At 42.4% G+C, this 19,236-nt stretch overlaps 1 protein-coding gene across 3 annotated transcripts in view; it reads right to left on the bottom strand.

Annotated features, from left to right (window-relative positions):
• Positions 1 to 19,236, bottom strand: part of LOC129331349 (uncharacterized) — a 124,838-nt gene that overhangs the window by 79,963 nt on the left and 25,639 nt on the right. For all 3 annotated transcript variants that reach the window (XM_054981866.1, XM_054981864.1, XM_054981865.1), the window contains exons 2-3: positions 11,516 to 11,650; positions 4,558 to 4,647 (exon numbers count right to left, since the gene is read on the bottom strand). In XM_054981866.1, the coding sequence (XP_054837841.1) occupies positions 4,558 to 4,647; positions 11,516 to 11,650 (225 nt within the window). The remainder of the gene's footprint in view (positions 1 to 4,557; positions 4,648 to 11,515; positions 11,651 to 19,236) is intronic.

A 19,236-nucleotide genomic window follows, 5' to 3' on the forward strand; every position in this document is an offset into this window, starting at 1 on the left:
TGCCTGCACAGCTGGTATAATTCTGCTTGGAAATGACCAATACATAAAAACAAAGGTGGTCTCTCTCAGACAAAGAATTCCCCTTTGCTGTGAGTTGTTTGTGCAGCAGGATACAATCAGCAATGAAAATCACAGATTGACTGTCTCACTCCAGTACACAGTATTGATTTCTAATCATTGTGTGAGAATGTAGCAAGTGGCTGAAAGAGAAAATGCACTCTGGATGTTGCTGAGAAATAGAAAGTTATTAGAGTTAGGAGGACATGATCTGAGATTTGGGTGGCATGGATAATTGAGGTACGACAAAGCCAAGTTTAATGTAGGGTTCAAAAACCACTATGTTAGACATGCCATTTTGAGAATATGGAATAAATACAAATCTAAGCTGTGCCCGAAAAGACCTTTGTGGCTCTCAGCACACGAAGCACATTATAAACGAGAACTGAAAAGTGAGCATAAATGGTTAACATATGGGGAGATTTTAGAATTTTTTCAAGAGGAATGTAAAATAAAATCAAGAGACGATTTGATAAGAGAAGACCATATTTGTCAATGGTTTTCTTGTGTACAATTATTAGAAAGGTTTAAACTGGATAAAAGACTTTATGGTTTTAAACAAGCCAAGAATGAATTTGAAATAGAATTGTGTATGTATAATGAACATGTTATTGCAAAAATGTATACACTCCTGTTGAGATTTGAGACAGAGGAAGAACAAGTGAAGGAGTCCATGATAAAATGGGCTAAAAAAATTGGATATACTATATGAATGGAACAATGGGAAAATATGTGAGTGAAATGACTGAAATTGCCATTAAACTCTAATCTCAAAGAGAATTCTTATAAAACGATGTACTGCTGGAATATGTCTCTGGAGAAATTGGTCAGAATGTATAAAGGTATTTCAAATTTATGTTGGAAATGTGAAAAATGTGAAGAGACATTTTATCATATATGGTGGACCAATACTAAAGTCAAAAAGTTTTGGATACAAATACACTAATGGAGCCAGAAGAGCTTAAAGATCAATATACAACTGAAACTAGAGGTGTTTCTTTTGGGTCTAATGCACAAACAGTTAGAAAAAAGCCATGGAACTTTGTTTTTATATATGACAATAGCAGCGAGACTATTATATGCACAAAAGTGGAAGGGTTCAACAATACCTACAGTAGAGGAATGGTTGGTGAAGATGTTGGAGCTAGCAGAGATGGCTAAACTTACTTCTTTTATTAGAGAAAAGACAATATCTACTTTTATTGCTGACTGGAAACCCCTTATGGACTTTTTGCATGAAACTGATAGAAATGATTTGTGATGTTGATGACGGGGAGAGAGAAATTAGACAACAGAAAAAGAGAGAGCTTTGCTTTGTAATTATAGAGTAAGAGATGATTCTGTAATCTCACTTGTAATTGTGGAGAAAATCGGAAGTTTTCCCTGTGTATTATTTTCTTTCTTTTTTCTCTTTTTTCTTCCTTTTTTACTTCTATTTTTTATATTTAGAGAAGTTTTTAAATTTTTAAAAATTTAATTTTTAATTTTTTTTAGAGAAGTCTAAAAATAGGGATCCCATTCCCCTGGTGGAGGTAGGGTATCCCCAGCTTTCACCATCTGTCTCCCCTGCCCCCATTTACCTGGACAGCGGGGGAGGAAGGCATGGGAATGGGCCTCCCAGGCATGCTCCAGGGATCGCACGACAACATCACTGATGTCATCGCGCCACCCCAGAAGCATTTCTGTGTGCTTCACCACAGGCCGATTTGGGCCCCAAACAGGCCGAGTTAGGGCCCATTTGAGGCCCAAATAGGCCTGCTGTGAAGGGGGCGCTCCCCTGCAGCTACACTGTGCCATTGCTGGCAGTGACGTCCCCAGAAGTGCCATCACCCCACAGCTGTGGGACGGCGCACACAGCACACGCACGAGTAAACAATAAAGAATGCGCGGAGTTAAAAGCCAGGTCTTCCCCTCTCCTGCCAGGAGGGCAAGGGGACCTGACAACCCTACTCTAGAAATGAAGCAAACCTCAAGGGAAAGGGTATTCCATAAGCAAGATGCTACACTGACCTCACCTCTGAAGGCAGGGCACAGGGAGCAGGGCCTGGGAGGAAAATTTTAGCCAATAGCGGAGGAGGCAGACCTTCAAGTACCCCCAAGCTGTTTATTTCTGTAAATGACAGAATCAACATTTTGAATTGTGCCCAGAAACAAGGGCATCCAGTGCAGAACTTTTCACACCAGAGCAATCCGATTCTTGTATCTCACCCCTGACAGTAGCCTGGCTACCACAGTTTGGACCAGCTTGTATTTCTGCACCATTTTCAGAGGTAGCCTCACACAGAATGTGTTAAAGTAATCTAAACTGGATGTAATCAAAGAATGGATCATTGTGGCCAGATCACACTTTTCAAAGAAGGGCCACAGCTGGCACAACACCCAAAGCTGATAAAGGCACTGTATGCCACAACAGACTTGGGTCAGGATCCTGCAGCACCCCCAAGTTACAAGCCACTAGCTTGAGCATTTTAGGTATACCAGTGAATACTGGCATTCCCATGTAGGGTTGCCAACAGGCCTGGAGGGAAAAAAACTGTCCTTTTAATAGAAACTTAATGAGATGTTATTTACTAATTGATGTTGTTTACCTCCATGATATAAAAAGTTTCAACTGTCTCTTTCCATATATTAATCCTCTGTTAAAGGGACTTTTTTTTTCTTCAGGCCTGTTGGCAGCCCTCAACATGCAGCTGCCAACATTGAGTGGTGTTCTGGACATTCCGTGCATTTGTCCGAGACTGACATTTTTCTATGAATGTTGACATTCACCAAATAGTGGACATTCGCCATCTATAAATGCAGGAATGATAACACCACACATTAGATTTCTCATCAATGATTCATATTTGGAAAACGAATACCTTCTCTGCACTTACAGAAGATACTCAAATTACAGAAAAACCATGCCAGCACCATAAATCTGTAGTGTTAATAGTGCATAAATGCACAAATTACCAATGTGTATGGCCAATCATGGCCAGTCCCACCCACTATATTGTGCCACCATTTTTAATCCTAAGAGGAGGTGCAGAGTAGTCTTGCCTAGCAGGTAAATCAAATAGAGATGACTGGATTTGCCAAATCAAACAGAAAACCAGGAATTATGTGTTACTGTAGTACATCTAACTCTATGCACATTCCTCCACTCTGCATCCAATTCCTGCCTTGAATCTCAAAGGTCTCTCTCAACACAGTCATAGCCAAGTCACTAAGTGTGGACTCCAGCACATCCCTACATGTCCCATGGTGGGGTTTATTATTTCTGAGCCACAGTGCAACAGAAAGCTTTCATGCATACTATTAACTTTAGCATGCATCGATGCTCTATGAATGGAAATGGTTGTTTTTCATACTCCCCAGGAAAAGAGAGGCAGTTTGCAGCCATGCACACACTTATGGGAGAAACTCATATGATCACAGATTTGAAAGCTACCCAATAAGGAAGACAGCCTCTTGGAACACAGCAAACTAACACGTCCATGAGGAATGTTCTCGCTGGCATGCTAGTTCTGAATCGGCATGGAATTTTTAAGGTAGGTAAGAGTGTGATTCCCACTCTTGTATGCAGAAGTAGCACAGTCCAAGACAATCTTTGATTTTGCTGAACATGTGAACTGCATACTCTCCAATAATTTGTAGGTGAAAAAATGGACATACATGTAAAGTATCCCAGTTCTCAGATGAAAGATCACTGCTCAAAGCCTATCCACATTACATTTTGCAAGAGGGTCTACTCTGCCTGCTGTGTGTCATATTTATTAAATCTGCAACAGTGGCAGAACAAAACACAGTTAGCAGCTGCAAGTCACACAAAATGGCTGCATGCTCTTAGCATTCATGTGCATGCATTTTAAAAATATATGCAGGAGTAACAAGACTTATGCACTGAGATTTAACTTCTAGATACCTGTGATGAAAGTACATCCTGTACAATGGTATGTCAAAGACGTTTTTTCAAGTGGATAGCTGTGTTTGTCTGTAGTAGAAGAGCAAGATTCAGGTCCAGTAGCACTTTGAAGACCAACAAGATTTCCAGGGTATGAGCTTTCAAGAGTCAGAGCTCCCTTCGTCAGATACATGGCGTTGAAAAAGGATGGAGTCTTTATAATCCAGGGAGAGGGTAGGAGGGTACCTCCTTCCTTTTTCTACTCCATGTATCTGACTCTTGAAAGCGCATACCCTGGAAATCTAGTTGTCTAGATAATACTCTGGAAACCCTTAAAGTGCTATTGGACCCAAATCTTGTTCAAAATGGTTGATTTAACAAAATTTTATCAACACAATCCAAAAAAACAAAAACAGGGACAAAGATTTATCAGACAATTGATGCTAGATAGGGATATTCGGAGCGCAGGGAATTGTCCCTTTGACATCAGAATTTGGGAATTCCTCAACTTCTGTAGCTTAGATCAAAGCTGGAAGTTAAACCACATCATAAGGCTTTCTTCTGTTGTGTGCATGTTTGAAAAAGCAGGTGGTTGATTTTGTTCATATACGTACCTGCAAAATTCGTTTCTGCCACCGGTAGTGCTTATACTTGTAGACACTGAAGTTGAATTGTGAGCCACCGTTTGGCAAGTCCCGAGGATCCTGCAAAAGATTAGTGGGCTTGAATAAGTCATTGTGCTCCTTCTGCTCATCTTGATGCAACATTCCCTTTTGTGTTTCCATGATTTGCAACACAGCTGCCCTGAGATGAATTGTGGCACCTTAATGGATTGATTTTTGGAAGTGTTCAGCATCCACAAATCCTAATGATTTGAGAGTAATGAGAGCTTGGAGCGCAAAAGAGGAGGGAAGGGATATGTAAGCAAACCAGCCAAGACAGATAAAGGGCACGCCTTTCAGGATAGAACAGAAACCAGTAAGTTGTTCCATATTCACAAATCAAAGTTGGCTGCTTAATCTTATTTATATTTGCAGACTGAGGATCTTGGCAAATTTCAAGCACTTGCAACAGCTCTCCTAAGAGCTCTTCCAATTCCATGAGCTGCTGTACCAGCAAATTATTGTTTAGTGGAGTGTACTACAATGACGGCTGTATCTAGGCTATGATACATTTTACTGTATTGTATTGGAAACTCAAGCTGATCTGGAGACAATGAGCTTAGCTTAAGACAGGTATCTAAACTTTGATCGTTAGGTGTGTGGTAGTATAAATGTGTACCCAAAAGTTATGGTGGCAAATAGGTGGTGACAGAATTTGGCAAAGCTCAACACACAGACATGAGCTGTCTTGAGGGTTGGTTCAGTATGGTACGACTAGGGTTGCCAGCTCTGTACTGGAAAACTTTTGACAATTGAGCAAGTGGTGCCTGGGGAGAGTAGAGTTTCAGGAAATGTGATGTCACATCCTCCGTGGTGCTCTACAAATTTCCCCAGTCCCTATGATTAAAAAAATGGAGACTAGCGCAATTCCTAGAATGACATGGAAGAAGTGACATCATATCTGGATGGAGATTTGAAGAATATGACATCACTTCTGGACGACACTCTAGGAATCCCTATAATCTTTATGGTTTTTACCATAGAGATTGGGGGGTTCCTACCACACCACCATCAAATTATAAACCCCGCCCCCTTCATTTTTCTTCTGCTCTTCAAATCATCATGGGCAGGAGAATTTTTATCCAGGTTGAAATCCCCACTTTTTTTTATCTTCACTGAATGTTGAGCTCATTCACTTTATTTCTATCCAATTCCACCATTCTTCTCCCCCCCATCCTATGTTCTACATCTATAGAAGTACAGTAGATCCCTATTCCATGGGGGAGGTTAATGTGAAATGCACAAAGACTAAGGTAACAGATGCTCCAAGTATATAAAAGAAGGTGGGATTAAGAGGACAGAAGGAAAATCTTGGAAACATCTGAGCAAATGTTCCAGTAAATCGTTCACAGGTTTTTAAGGAAAAAAAAGAAGTGATTAACTTTTCAAGAGAAACTTGCATTTTTAGAAATTAAGCTCTACATCTCTCCTTCTATTTCATAGTATGTTTGGGGAATGGAATTATATCATAGATGATTGTCACTGACAGGAAAAACAGGTAACATATTGAGAAGAAAATAGAACCCAAAACTGTTTGTACGGGAATATACTATAGATGCTCAAACACTCTCCAATTTGGCTCATTTCGTGTTGCTCAATCTCAGAAAGGGAGCCCAATTTTTCGATGATTGATTGGAGTGTTCTTCGACCTATTCATGGCTGTTCAGCAGGTTGCTTCACAGGTTGTGCTGTTTACCTGCTCTTCTAAGCAGGCAATTGTTTAAATAGACAAGTAAATCACCCACGCTCATATAAATCAGTCACAAATAAATGCTGTGTTTTAATAAAATCCTTCGGTGCTTGTCTACGAAGTCCCTAGTGATGCTAATGGCTGCCAATCGATTTGAATTGGCAGCATCTTCATACATGTGTGGTTTTGCAAAAACTCAGTGCAAACCTGTTACGCAGACATTCGCCATGGTTTGGCATGAACCAGAGAGGCTGGATGATTGACTCACATCTGATTAACACAGCTGAACATGGTAAATTTGACTGGCAAACTCATGCTGCAAAATTTGCAGTGTCCCTACAACTCTTTAGCTATGAACAGAATATTTTGCAAAGGGATCTCCAACTCCTGAATTCTGGCTTTTGAGTCATGCTTCACACATTCCGTCTATTCTGTGGATCCGTTAATTGTCACAAGATGAGGCTATTTGTGGAAATGCTTTCCGTCTTGTGATTTTTGATAGTGTGGTTGAGATATCCAGGGATCTCTGACTGTCACTCAGCATGCCCTCCCCAGAATGGGATGGATTGGACTCATCAGATCCGCCTATTAGATTTTCATTTGTTTTTTACCCAACCTGATTTCTATAGGACTGTCCAGTTTGGGTACTCCAGGATGGGGGGGAAATGTTCTAAAGAACTTGCTGGTCCTATATTTAGCTGCTGATTGCAACTTGTTGTGAAAGGAATGATGGTAAAACAAAAGAGGAAGAAGCCTAGCTGGGCAATCCTTGATGCTTCTGCCCTTCTACTGGCAAAGCCTCAGCAGGAACTTGCAAATACAGCCTCTAAGGATATAGTGATAACCTGTCAAAGAGGGAGAGCTAACAGGCCATAATTGACAGGAAAAGATGAGGGAACCAACCAGGCAAAGAAGATAGTTGTAAAAGCAGGGATTTTTTTCAGCTGGAACACGGTGGAAGTTCTGGAACCTCTTGAAAATGGTCACATGGCTGGTGGCCCCACCCCCTGATCTCCAGTTCTGGAACCTCTTGAAAATGGTCACATGGCTGGTGGCCCCGTCCCCTGATCTCCAGACAGAGGGGAGTTTAGATTGCCCTCAAGGGCAATCTAAACTCCCCTCTGTCTGGAGATCAGGGGGCGGGGCCACCAGCCATGTGACCATTTTCACCGAGGGTGATTTAAACTTTTAAAAACTCCCCCCTTATTCCAGCTGACACAAAGTAATGTCATTGGCCCTGGGAGCATGCGTGCACTTTGTGCGCGCACATGTGGTACCAGAGGCACCATCTCCCGCCAAGAGCTGCCCCCTGTGCTAGCAACCCACTGAGTTCCACCACCTCTTTTCCCAGAAAAAAAGCCCTGAGTAAAAGTAATTCAAGGAAATATCCTCAGGGAATTTATATACATGTATTTGTAAGGTTCTGCCAGGTAGATCTCAATGACTTCACTGCATGAGTCCAGAACTGCATGAGTTAAAGTTTTATTGATAATCTACTAGTTCAGCAATCCATTACAAGTTCATTGCCAGAAATGAAGTTCTGTGCCAAGCCTCAAGCCTAAATTGAATTCTAAGTACAGCCCTCCCTTAGCTGCCTGCCTAGCCTAGGTCCCCACTTCCCATCCTCCAATAGCTCTGGTGTATATGTAAGCAAAAGCAAAGCAAAGCAACTAAGGATGAGAGCAAAGAGGATGTTTTAGAAAGTTCAGGGGTTCCAAGGTTATGTATCCATGACTGGTTCTTCTTCTCAGGAGACAGGCAGATAAGCTCAGGAGGGGTCCCCTCCTCTGTACGCTTTCACAGGACATAGACAGAGGAACATAAGAGCATAATGTCCATTAGAGTTCAGTCCTTAGCTCTTACGCTTCCAGGGCTGAATCCACACATCCCAGCATAGTGCTAAACTGTCAGAATGATGGCGTCTTCTTGGCGCAATTTCTGACATCATCGGGCCACAAGAGCAGAATCGTGGTATGATGACCTCAGAAATCCAGCCAGTTTGGTGCAGCGGTTAAGAGCACGAGACTCTAATCTGGAGAACCGGGTTTGATTCCCCACTCCACCACTTGAAGCCAGCTGGGTGACCTTGGGCTAGTCACAGTTCTCTGGAGCTCTCTCAGCCCCACCCACCTCACAGGGTGTTTTGTTGTGGGGATAATAGCAACATACTTTGTAAACCGCTCTGAGTGGGCATTAAGTTGTCCTGAAGGGCGGTATATAAATCGAATGTTGTTATTATTATTATTAAATCGCACCAGGAAGACACTATCATTCCGACAGTTTAGCACTATGCTGGTATATGTGGATGCAACTTAGGTCAGGGATTCAGCCTAAGTCAAGTCCATGAGTATGGCAGGGGATCCCAAGACCATGACAGTATTTAACAATAACCACAATGGTGAAAGTGCACAAAGTGACCTGTTGTGGGGTATTATGATGTTAAAACTGTAGTGTCTAGGTTGCCCTTAGCTTGACTTGAATGTCCTGGGCCAGCCCAATCTTGTCAGATCTCAGAAGCCAGGGAGGGCCTGTGACTGTCCAGAGACAGTCTGGGCTGGCCTTCTGTTCTTTCAAAACCACCTGTACATAACTAAATCTTTGTTGCTTTATTTCAGTGACCTCTGTACTATTCAGGAGCAAATTAAAATTACCTCACAACAGTGGACATGAAGCCTTTATACTTGCTACCATAAGAAAATCTGAAGAAAAAGACCGGGGAATGCAGTTAGAAGTAATGAATAATCAATCTATATTGTGCAAAGTGCAAAGTGCAAAATTAATTATAAATATTCCATACAATAAATAAATCCAATAAATATATTCAAAACTTGCAATACTTGCAGTAGTTCTAGTGGACTGGAATAATACATTTTATAAAGTAATAAATACATTTCAAAAATCAAGAGATACAAAAATACACTTTACATATTGTTCAGCATATCTTCAATACACTTACTCACTGGTCATCTGCGCTCCCAACACCAATGTACCCAAAAGGACAGTCAGGAAAACGGTAAGTGGCTTACTAGATAGGGTCTATTTTAAATACAACTGAAGTTCTTCTCCTTAAAGGGGCAACCACCCCAGATGTCGTGTCCTAATTTCTAGAGGTGCGTGGAAGGGGGTGAGTATCTGCAAGAACAATCTCTTTCATGGCTAGAATGCTGAGTCATTTCAGCCAATGAAACATGAGAAATCCATCTCACTGCCCAGGAAGAAGACGTACGAAACGGGAATTGGAAAACTTTGCTTGCATCATCCCGTTGGCAGATTGCCCCTTGGCACCCTTTTTCCAGACTTGGACTGGGGATCACTTAGCACAGAGTCATCCTTATCCATCATCCACGCGCCCTCCTGTACTCTGTTTGATTGGACTGCTTATTAGATCCCTTGAACTTTGGAAATGAGATAGACGGATACTGGAGACGGAATATGTATTGCAAATTTTGAATATATTTATTGGATTTATTTATTGTATGGAATATTTATAATTAATATTGCACTTTGCACTTTGCACAATATAGATTGATTATTCATTACTTCTAACTGCATTCCCCGGTCTTTTTCTTCAGTTTGTGCTTCCTTGTTAACCAGGGGAACTCCCGCTGTTGTTTTTGACCATAAGAAAATCTAGCAACTGAGAGGAAGTTGCACATTTCAAAACCAATCTAGTTCCCCAGAATCATAGGAAGCTGTGAGGCCTGTCAAAAGGCCTGTCACAGGAGCTATTTGAACTGTTTATCTGCACAGTTCCATCCCTTCATCTGCAAAGTCTTATCACCATTTTTATGTTCATGCAAGAGTCTGGTGAAACTTTGGAAACTGACTTATGTGAGGGTCACGATTGGCAAAACACTCATCATGAAGGGAAGGACCCACCAGTGGTGCAGGGCATCAGTGGTGCAAGGACCCAACAGTGGTGCGGGGCATCTTTGGGAGCTCATAGACTGGGATACGTAGCACCCTTGCCACACACAAAATCTGCGGCACTTGCAACTTCTTGTAACTTCTCTTTTTATGGGTTCTATGGGGCTTAAGAAGCAAATTTTCACACAACAAAGTTAAGAAAGATTTTTTCTTTTTAAAAACTTTTTACCAATTAATAAAATACAACTTTTTTTAACAAACTCATAACTCATAAGTACAACCATCAATAAAATACAACTATTATTTTAAACTAAACTCATAAGTGCAACCATACAGAAAACTTTAAATCAACGTCTTTGAAAGGGTAAAACAGTTAAACATTTCAAAAAGTGGTGAATCCTTTCTCATTAATTCAAGCAACTGTAGGTCAGGCTTCTGTCCTCTTGTTGGGGATTTACAGCCCTTATTCAAGGTCATAAGAGTATATAAATTACTATTATTTAGCTCCCCAGCAACCAACCTCCTCCTCAGCAGCCTGCCTCTAGCTACTGACTCCACCCCACTGGGCTAAACCAATTACCTCATAGGGGTTACACACTAAGAGCCAAGCTACAAGTGACGCCTGACACAGGTTGGACACTGGTCAGCTTCCCTCAAGTTTTGATGGGAAATGTAGGCGTTCTGGTCTTGCAGCTTGGCTCCCCATTTATTTGAAGTGTACAGAGAGGCAGTCTATGGGAGGAAGAACATGCGGTCAGGAGGGGAGTGCAGGCATTGGACTCTCACCGGGCGCCCCCCTTCCCCTCCGCTGAGTGTGTGGGGGTGGGTTCTGTAAACTTCAATTAAATGGAGAGCCAAGCTGTAAGACCAGGACGCCTACATTTCCCATCCAAACTTGAGGTAAGCTGACAAGTGTCCAACCTGTGTCAGGCGTCACTTGTAGCTTGGCTGTATATTTTCCAATGTAAGGGATGGAGGGTAGATTTTGACCTCACAACAGCAGTGTTTGTAAGTGCTACTCTTAACTTTTCCCCATTGTTAGGCATTCATTTGGCAGCCATGGGGGAAATGAAAGGGGTGCAATTGAAGATACCATTGAAATGGGTACAAAATCTGTTTCTGCTAACCACACTGACCCCCCTCAAGGGAATTAACAAGGCTTCTTCATCTGCCATCCCCCAGATTCTAACTCTTGGTCACATAAGAATGCAACAGAATAGTGTGGGAGGAGGTATATTGGAAGATAGCTTTTCCATAAATAGATAGACAGACAGCACTTTTTGCATGCTCTGGATACTTCACCTTTATCATTTTAGTAACACTGTTGCATAAGAAAAGTGAGGGTGTCCTTACCGCCAAGCATGGCAGCAGCTTCTCCTCTTTTTCTTCTACATTTTTCTCTCTTTCGGCAAAATTTAAGGCTTCCTCAATGCTCAGTTCTTTGTTCTTCACCTTCTGCATAATTTCCAGGATTTTTTCTTGGCTCAGCTTGGGTTAATAAAAAAAAAATTGTAAAAAAAAAAATCCGAGTGTTTTTTTTCTCCCTTTACCCACCTACAGGAAGACTCATGACAAACACCTCTGCAGTATCAGCCATAAAAATTACTATTTCATTCATATTTTATGTTTTATCGACAACCTGCCCAGTGAATATAATCTTCCTTTGAAGCCTAGCAAGAGGCTACAAGATATCAAATATAAAGGGCTTTGTACAATTTTTGAAATACGGAGTGGTGGTATTGGATGCTCATTTTGCTAGAAGGAAATCTCTCCGACTTAGCCGAAGCCTAGCAAGAAGTCAGGATAAGAGTTCCCAATGTATCATGCCCAGGTCTCTCCGCCAGCATAACAAGCAGTGAGGATCTAAACTAGTGTCATCAGATATTTAGAAGCGGCTTAGCTGGGTTGTGTGAGGAAATACGTGAGCTCCTGATTTTAGCTGTCTCTGAGATATGTCAGAAACCATCATGGCACTGTCGTTCATAAACAGAAAAGGGAAATTGTTAATAAGTTTATACACATACTTATTTATTCCATTTAAGTAGGCTACGGGGAACTCCAAAATAGATTTTACAGTTCATGGAGTTCCTCCAGTTGAAACCCACTGAAGCCTCCAGTCGAAGCCCACTGAATCAATGCTGCATAGGATGTCACTGGGAGGGTCGTTGTAGCAAATGGGGGGCATAAGAACAGGCTGTTGGGTTAAATCAGTGGGCTATCTAGTCCAGCATCCTGTTTCACTCAGTGGCTAACTAGTTTTCCTAGAGGACTAACAAACAGGGTGTAGAGGCTGAGGCCGTCTCCTGTTGCTGTGTCCCAGTCACTGTTAGGTTTGCTTCCTTTGTAGATGGCAGTCACCCTTCAGTCACCATGGCTAGTAGCCATTGATGAATCTGTCTAAGTGCCTTTTAAAGCTGCCTGTGCTCATGGACATCACCACTTCCATGGCAGTGAATTCCACAGTTTAATTCCTCATTGTGTAAAGAAGTGCTTTTTTTTTGTCTGTCCTGAACATATCTCCCAACCAAGTTTTAGTATTATGGGATTAGGGGGAAGCTCCATCCATCCACTTTCTCCATCCCATGCATAATTTTTTTAACTTTTATAAAACTGTCTCCCATTAGCAGTCTTTTTTTGAGACTGATAAATCTCAGACTCTCCAGTCTTTCCTCGTAGGAAAGGTGTACCAAACCTATAATCATCTTAATTGCCCTTTTATGTACTTTTCCCAGCTCTGTAATAGCCTTTTTTGAGATACCGGGGACCAAAACTACCCACAGTATTCCAGGATGCACCATAGCTTTATATAATGGCATTACAATACTCACTGTTTTATTTTCAGTTCCTAGTTTGCCCTTTTCATTGCCGCCACACGCTGGGTCAAAATTTTCATCGAGCTTTCCACTACAACCCCAAGATATCTTAGGGTGGAAACACACATTACTAAGTACCTAGGGATGCTCAAGAAAACTTCATTTCACGTATCCCCCCTTCAAACTTTTCATCCACTGGCTCATACAGTCACGCTTCAATTTGTGTTCAATATCAGTTCCTCCTCAACTGCTAAAGTATCCCAGTTTCTTCCCCATCTAAATCCATTCACAATTTCTCACACCTTAAAGAAATGGAAATTGGCAAGTCAAAGGAGCCTGCAGTACTTGTTCTCACCACAAAGGACTCACTTGCAGATGGAATCACACATAGGGAGCTCTCGTGAAAGTGGCATTCACATGCGCCGAGCAAGTACAGCCTGCACATGAACTGAGGACCACACATAAAATCCTGCACTTCTGTATCCTCAGGTACTTAATAACGTGTATTTCCACTCTTAGTCTCAGCCAGTTTGGCCAGTTCAGTTGTAAGGGAGGATAGGCAGATAACAGGGAATGGTTCTTAATTATCTGTTGATTCTCCCTGAACATGACCCCTGAGGAGGGTTTTTTGCCACTTGAGATCACTTGTTCTTTTGGACCCCAACAGGGCAAAAATAGGTACAAAGCAAGACAGGGATTGAGGCTTTGATGTGCAGGGAAAAGATGAAGCCACCCAACTACACTCTACAAGTGACCCCCCAATAAGCATTGTGAAGGAGGTCGTCGGGATGGGAGCCCCATGTCTAATGCTTACTTCAGCACTTTGCTTGCAGCTTAGGAAAATGAAACACAAAAGAAAATAAATGAAGAAGCTCCACAGATTTCAAGTCTACCATGTGCTTTCAGATTGTACTGCCACATCTGACCCAGACAGCACCAGGTGTTGCTGTTTAAAACTCTAGTTGAAGAAAGAGAAAAGATCGCTAGTGTGCTTCCTGTCCAAGTTCTCTGCTGCCCTGGCATCCATTTCCTCCCTCTTTTTCCTTCTTTGCTCTCCTTCTTTGGAGGTTTTTAAGTAGAGGCTGGATGGCCATCTGACAGCAATGCTGATTCTGAACCCAGGCAGATCATGAGAGGGAGGGCAGGAAGGGTTACATCAGTGCTTAGTTCTCATGGCCCTTTCTTACATGCCCAGGGTAATGCCAATCGGCACCTTGGGGGTCAAGTAGCAATATTCCCCAGGCCTGTTTGGCCAGGGATCCTGATAGTGTTTTGCCATCTTCTAGGCAAGGAGCAGGGGTCACTGGGGGAGTGTGTGGGAGCAGATTTAGTTGTGAATTTCCTGCATTGTGCACGGAGTTGGACTAGATGACTGTGGAAATCCCTTCCAACCCTATGGTTTTATGATTCTCTCTGCTGCACAAGCCATTCTCCACACATACCGTGCTTCATAAGAAAAGAAAATGGACAGACCAACAGAGGGCTGAGCAGGAGAAGTGGGAGCCGGGGCTACTGCTTGCCTCCCAGTCCCTGGAGCATTAAAGGGCAACGTCCATAGCTCCGAGGAAGAAACAGAAACTCTAGGTGGGCCACCAGAGCACCACCGTGGTTGAGTTGCATGGCAGCTTTCCAGTGAAGGAACAAATGCATTTTATTAATGTATTTATTTATTCATAGATTGCCTTCTCACTGAGACTCAAGGGCAGGCAGATCACATCATTTAAAACAATACAATCAGACAATAGGAGAGCTCGATTAAGCAAAGTAGTATCCATCTCTTCCAGACTCAGCAGCAGCCAATGCCAACAGAAGAGGCCGCAAGATCTTGCAGAACTAGTCATCTGCTGCACCTCTAGAGTGGAAGAGAAGCCACAGTCACCTCCCACCAACTTATTCTGGTCTGCAGTGACACTAACAGCACCCTACATTTTCATATCAGCAATACCTTGCTTAATCAGGCAGCAGCTAGATCTTTGCTCTGCTCAGAATCCCTTTTTCATTAAGGTCTCAAATAACTGACACACACCTGAGGAGGGCGTATTTTATATTTCTGAGAGCTACTCTGTTGCTGTTTTTCTGTACGGTGTACATGCTGTAACTTGTGAACAGGGCAGCTTCATGTGATAGATTCTGGCTGGACAGATGTGAAGGCAACAAAAATGACAGAAAATAGATGAAGACACTCCACAGATTTCAGGTCTACCATGGGCTTTCAGATTGTACTAGGGTTTGCTTTGCTGTTTGTTCAGACTCCAAAATGGGTTTCATAAGGACGTTGCTATATTTGCATGAGAATGCACGCATTTGAACATGCCCCCCACAGTCACAAAGCACATGTGGGGAGCTGCTTCTGAAAATCAAAGAGCCCAAACAGGCTTGGTACGGTGCCTCAGGAGGGAAGAAAGGGTCCTGCTTCCCCCCATCCCATGCAGTTTTCTCATGTGAAAAACATGCAGATGGAGTCGTTTTGCCAATTTAAATGCTTCACATGGAGCATCCATGCACAAATTCTCAACATCGAGCAATTAAATCAGTGAAATAACTACCCCACCTCGGAGTCATGTTGCATATAACATGAGAATTGCTCAATACAGGCATAAAAAAGCGAACTGTATGCTGTACAGGGGGGGGGGAATTGCTTGTCAGAATTACCCCACTCCTACAATGGTGAGTTCTCCCATAGTTGTTATTTCTTTGCAAATCCAGCAATATATGGCCTAAAGCTTCTAATACAGCCTTGTGTATGGATCTACACTATGAGTCTAGTCTCATACAATTAGTCCACACTGTTGTGAAACTGTAGTTTTTTATGTTCCTCTACCTGTTCCATTAAATCTCTCCTTAGGTTCTAGATATGAAGGACAAACCCCCCAAAAGGAACTTAGTAGCAGATTATCCTTCAGACCTTCAACATTTGTAGAGGACAGAACTACGGGTTATGGCTGTGGTCTAGATCATCGCTTGCAACCATTCAGTGATATACAGCTGCCATCAATTTCCACTTCTCTGTCCTCATTCAACATCTGTTCCATTTAGTTGGAAATCCTCATATGTTTGATGAAGAATTTTGTTTCTTTCTGTAGTGTGAGCACAACGCACAATCAGTCTTCTTAATTTCCTTCATAATGTATGAAGACAAACAATTTTCAGCAGGGAAACAAGTTGTCTTTGGGGGGGTAGATTGTTTTTTAATTCAAAAGATTAGTTGCAAAGTTTGCTGCTGCTGTTTCATGTATTCCCCAGAGACAGAACAAAGAAAAACAACGCAGGAAACGGTCTCTTTAAAGATGTTAGTTTTTGTTCACAATTCCCTTGCACATCTATAACCAGATGCGAGGGAGAGAGATGAGGCAATAAGGGGCACTTTTTTAAGAAATAAGAGAGGGGAAATAACACTTTTGTTGGTGAGATTCTTAAAATAAGTTACCTGAAGATTCCCAGTTTCTCTGATCTTTCTACCATCGATATGCTAATTTGGAAGAGTGGTGCATTTGCTGTCTGATCACCATGAATGGTCCTATGCCTTGGCCTTAAGTGACACACGACTTTGGGCAAAGGGACATTAATGTTTTCTTAAAGCTATGGATTTTTTCTATGTGAGCAAATTGTTAGGAGATAATATCCTGATAGCTTTATCTCATGTACGAGACACCTATCAGAACCTGGAGAAGATAACACACTAATAGCACAAGGGAGGGATCAAGTGTTATGAGTAGACATGGGCACCAATGGGAAAAAAAACCCTGAACACCCTGTTCGTTGTTCGGTGCCATCCACGAACAATGAACAAGGAACATGGACGAACATGGACTGTTCCCGGACATGTTCATTGTTCATGGGGGCCAGAACCACCCCCACCCCCAAACCCCCCCACTTAGCCCCCCTCCCCTCAAACCTACTTACCTGGCCCTTTGAAGATCACTTTTAAACTATCAGCTGGCAGTTTAAAGGGCTGATAGTTTAAAGGGCCCTTTCCTGCCACGTGCAAGGAGCAGGGCCATTTAAACATCCCACAAACTGACCTTCCCAACGTCCAATACCCACCAAATTTTCAGGGGACATAGTCCTCACTGTCCTCTGAAGACACCCCCCCCCCAAGTTTCAAAGAGATTGCACCCCGGGAAAGGCACGTTCCACGGTCTCCCCGTTGGCTATCATTTTCTCTTCACAGTGGCAAAAACGGGACTCTCTTCTGGAAGTACTTTGAAGGGTTAAAGTCAGAAGGAAAGCCAGAAGAAGTTCTGACAGAGTTCAGTCCCTCCCTCTCCAGTTACCAAGGGGATTGATTGCAGATGCCAGACTATCTGAGAATAAACACGCTAGAGAATAAACGGCCGCCGATTGTTACCAGTGGGATATTTTGACATGGTCCATTGGGATCGAGACAATAAGAACTGTATGCCCAAACACACACAGCTGGGAGTAAAATAAGGTTGAGACTGACGCCCCTGATGAGGCGTTATCGAAATCTGAGCTTCAGCCGGCCCCAGATTGGGCGTGTCTCTTGCTTCTGAGTGAGCGACTTGCAGTGAAGTGGAACATACATGGACATTTTAACCCCTTGCTGCTTCGCGTTTAGAGAAGACATCATTTATGTTGGTGCAGTTTGTGATACTTAAGAAGATACGACTTGGACACTGGTTAACTTATATTTACTTTGTAGGTTCATTCTATGTAAACTCTTATTGAATATGTACAAATTAATTTTTATGTTATGAATTTTGCATGTTGAATTACAAGTAAATGATTACTGTATAAAGTAAGCTTTTGCATTCTGTGAATAGTAGTCTTTAAACCCCCGTGGGTTTCCCTTTATATTGCTAGACTATCTGGCTTGACAAACAGCTGCCGAAGGCAACGAATGAGGCTTGCAACAACCACCTGTTCGTTTAGGATGGGGCCTCACAAACAGTTTGGGCTGTTCATGGGTTTTTTCTGTTTGTAATACTGTCCGTGCCCATGTCTAGTTATCAGTACATGTGAAGAAATAGAAGCTTGGAAAAGATAGAGGGGCTGTGGCTCAGTGGCAGAACATCTCTTTTTCATAGAGAAGTTCCCAGATTTAGCCCCCTGCATCTCCAATTAACAGCCTCAGATCATCAGTGATGTGAAAAATCTCTAGCCTAGACCCAGCTACTACCAGTTAGAGTATATTATGTGTGTGTAAAGTGCCCTTAAGTCTCACCCAACTTATGGCATCCCCAGCAAGGCGGCTTTAAAGGCAAATGAGAAACAGAAGTGGTTTGCTATTGCCTTCCTCTGCAGATCTTCCTTGGTGGTCTTCCATCCAAGTACCAACCTTGCTTAGCGTCTGAGATCTAAAGAGAGTGGGCTATACCATGCTGCCTTTCTTCCCAGAATATACTATACTGACCTTGATAAATCGATGGTCTCTGACTCAGAAGAAAGTAGGTTGCCAGCACTGTCTGGGAGAGTCTGAGAACGGTGCCTGGGGATGGTGGAGTTTGAGGTGACATGATGTCACTTCCAGACCATGGAGATAATGGTAGAAATTCCTAAAGCATCACTGGGGATGCCAACTACAGCCCCCTTTTTTCTCCCACTCCTCAATTTCTTGAAGGTGGAGGATTGGGGCTGAAAGTGTGGATTTACCTGCCGTGGGTGGGCAAAAGGCAAGCCCAGTAAGAAGGCAGCTGCATGGAGACATGGTGGTAGAAAGAGAGCTCTATGAGCCGGCTAGTACTAAAGCTCTTTGCAGTAAAGGGTCTCTACCTCTGTCTGGGGATCTGATGCCTCTCTGCCTCCACCTGTTTTTGACATATTAAAGTAAACGTTATAGAGACATTGTACATTTTCCCTTTGATGTAGAAGAGATTCCCCTGGAATATTTCTTTCCACTCAGAGAAGTGAGGAGTACCTAATGGTATTTTTATTTGAAAGTGAGGAGAGCATCCTGACATTTTTCATTGAAACGGGATTTTCCTTTCCATGCCTCATCCTTCTGTTACTGCTCAGGGTATTTCATTTCTTTCTTTCTTTTCTTTTCTTTCTTTCTGTCCTTTTTTTTTTTTGGTCTTTCCTTTAAACGGGTAACAGGTTTCTTCCAGTGAAATGTCACCGAGACAAATTGTTGTTCGCAGCGCTAACAAAATGTGACTAGTGCAACCAGATGTAATGAACCAGATTTAACACGATGAACTGGGTTAGGGGACAGCATGTTTTCAGTCACGTCAGCCTTGAATGTAGGACCTGAAGGTCATCTAGCTTAATCCCTGACACTGCGATGGGATTGTACACACT

This window comes from Eublepharis macularius, chromosome 5, assembly GCF_028583425.1.
Source record: "Eublepharis macularius isolate TG4126 chromosome 5, MPM_Emac_v1.0, whole genome shotgun sequence".
In the NCBI taxonomy this organism is placed as follows: domain Eukaryota; kingdom Metazoa; phylum Chordata; class Lepidosauria; order Squamata; family Eublepharidae; genus Eublepharis; species Eublepharis macularius.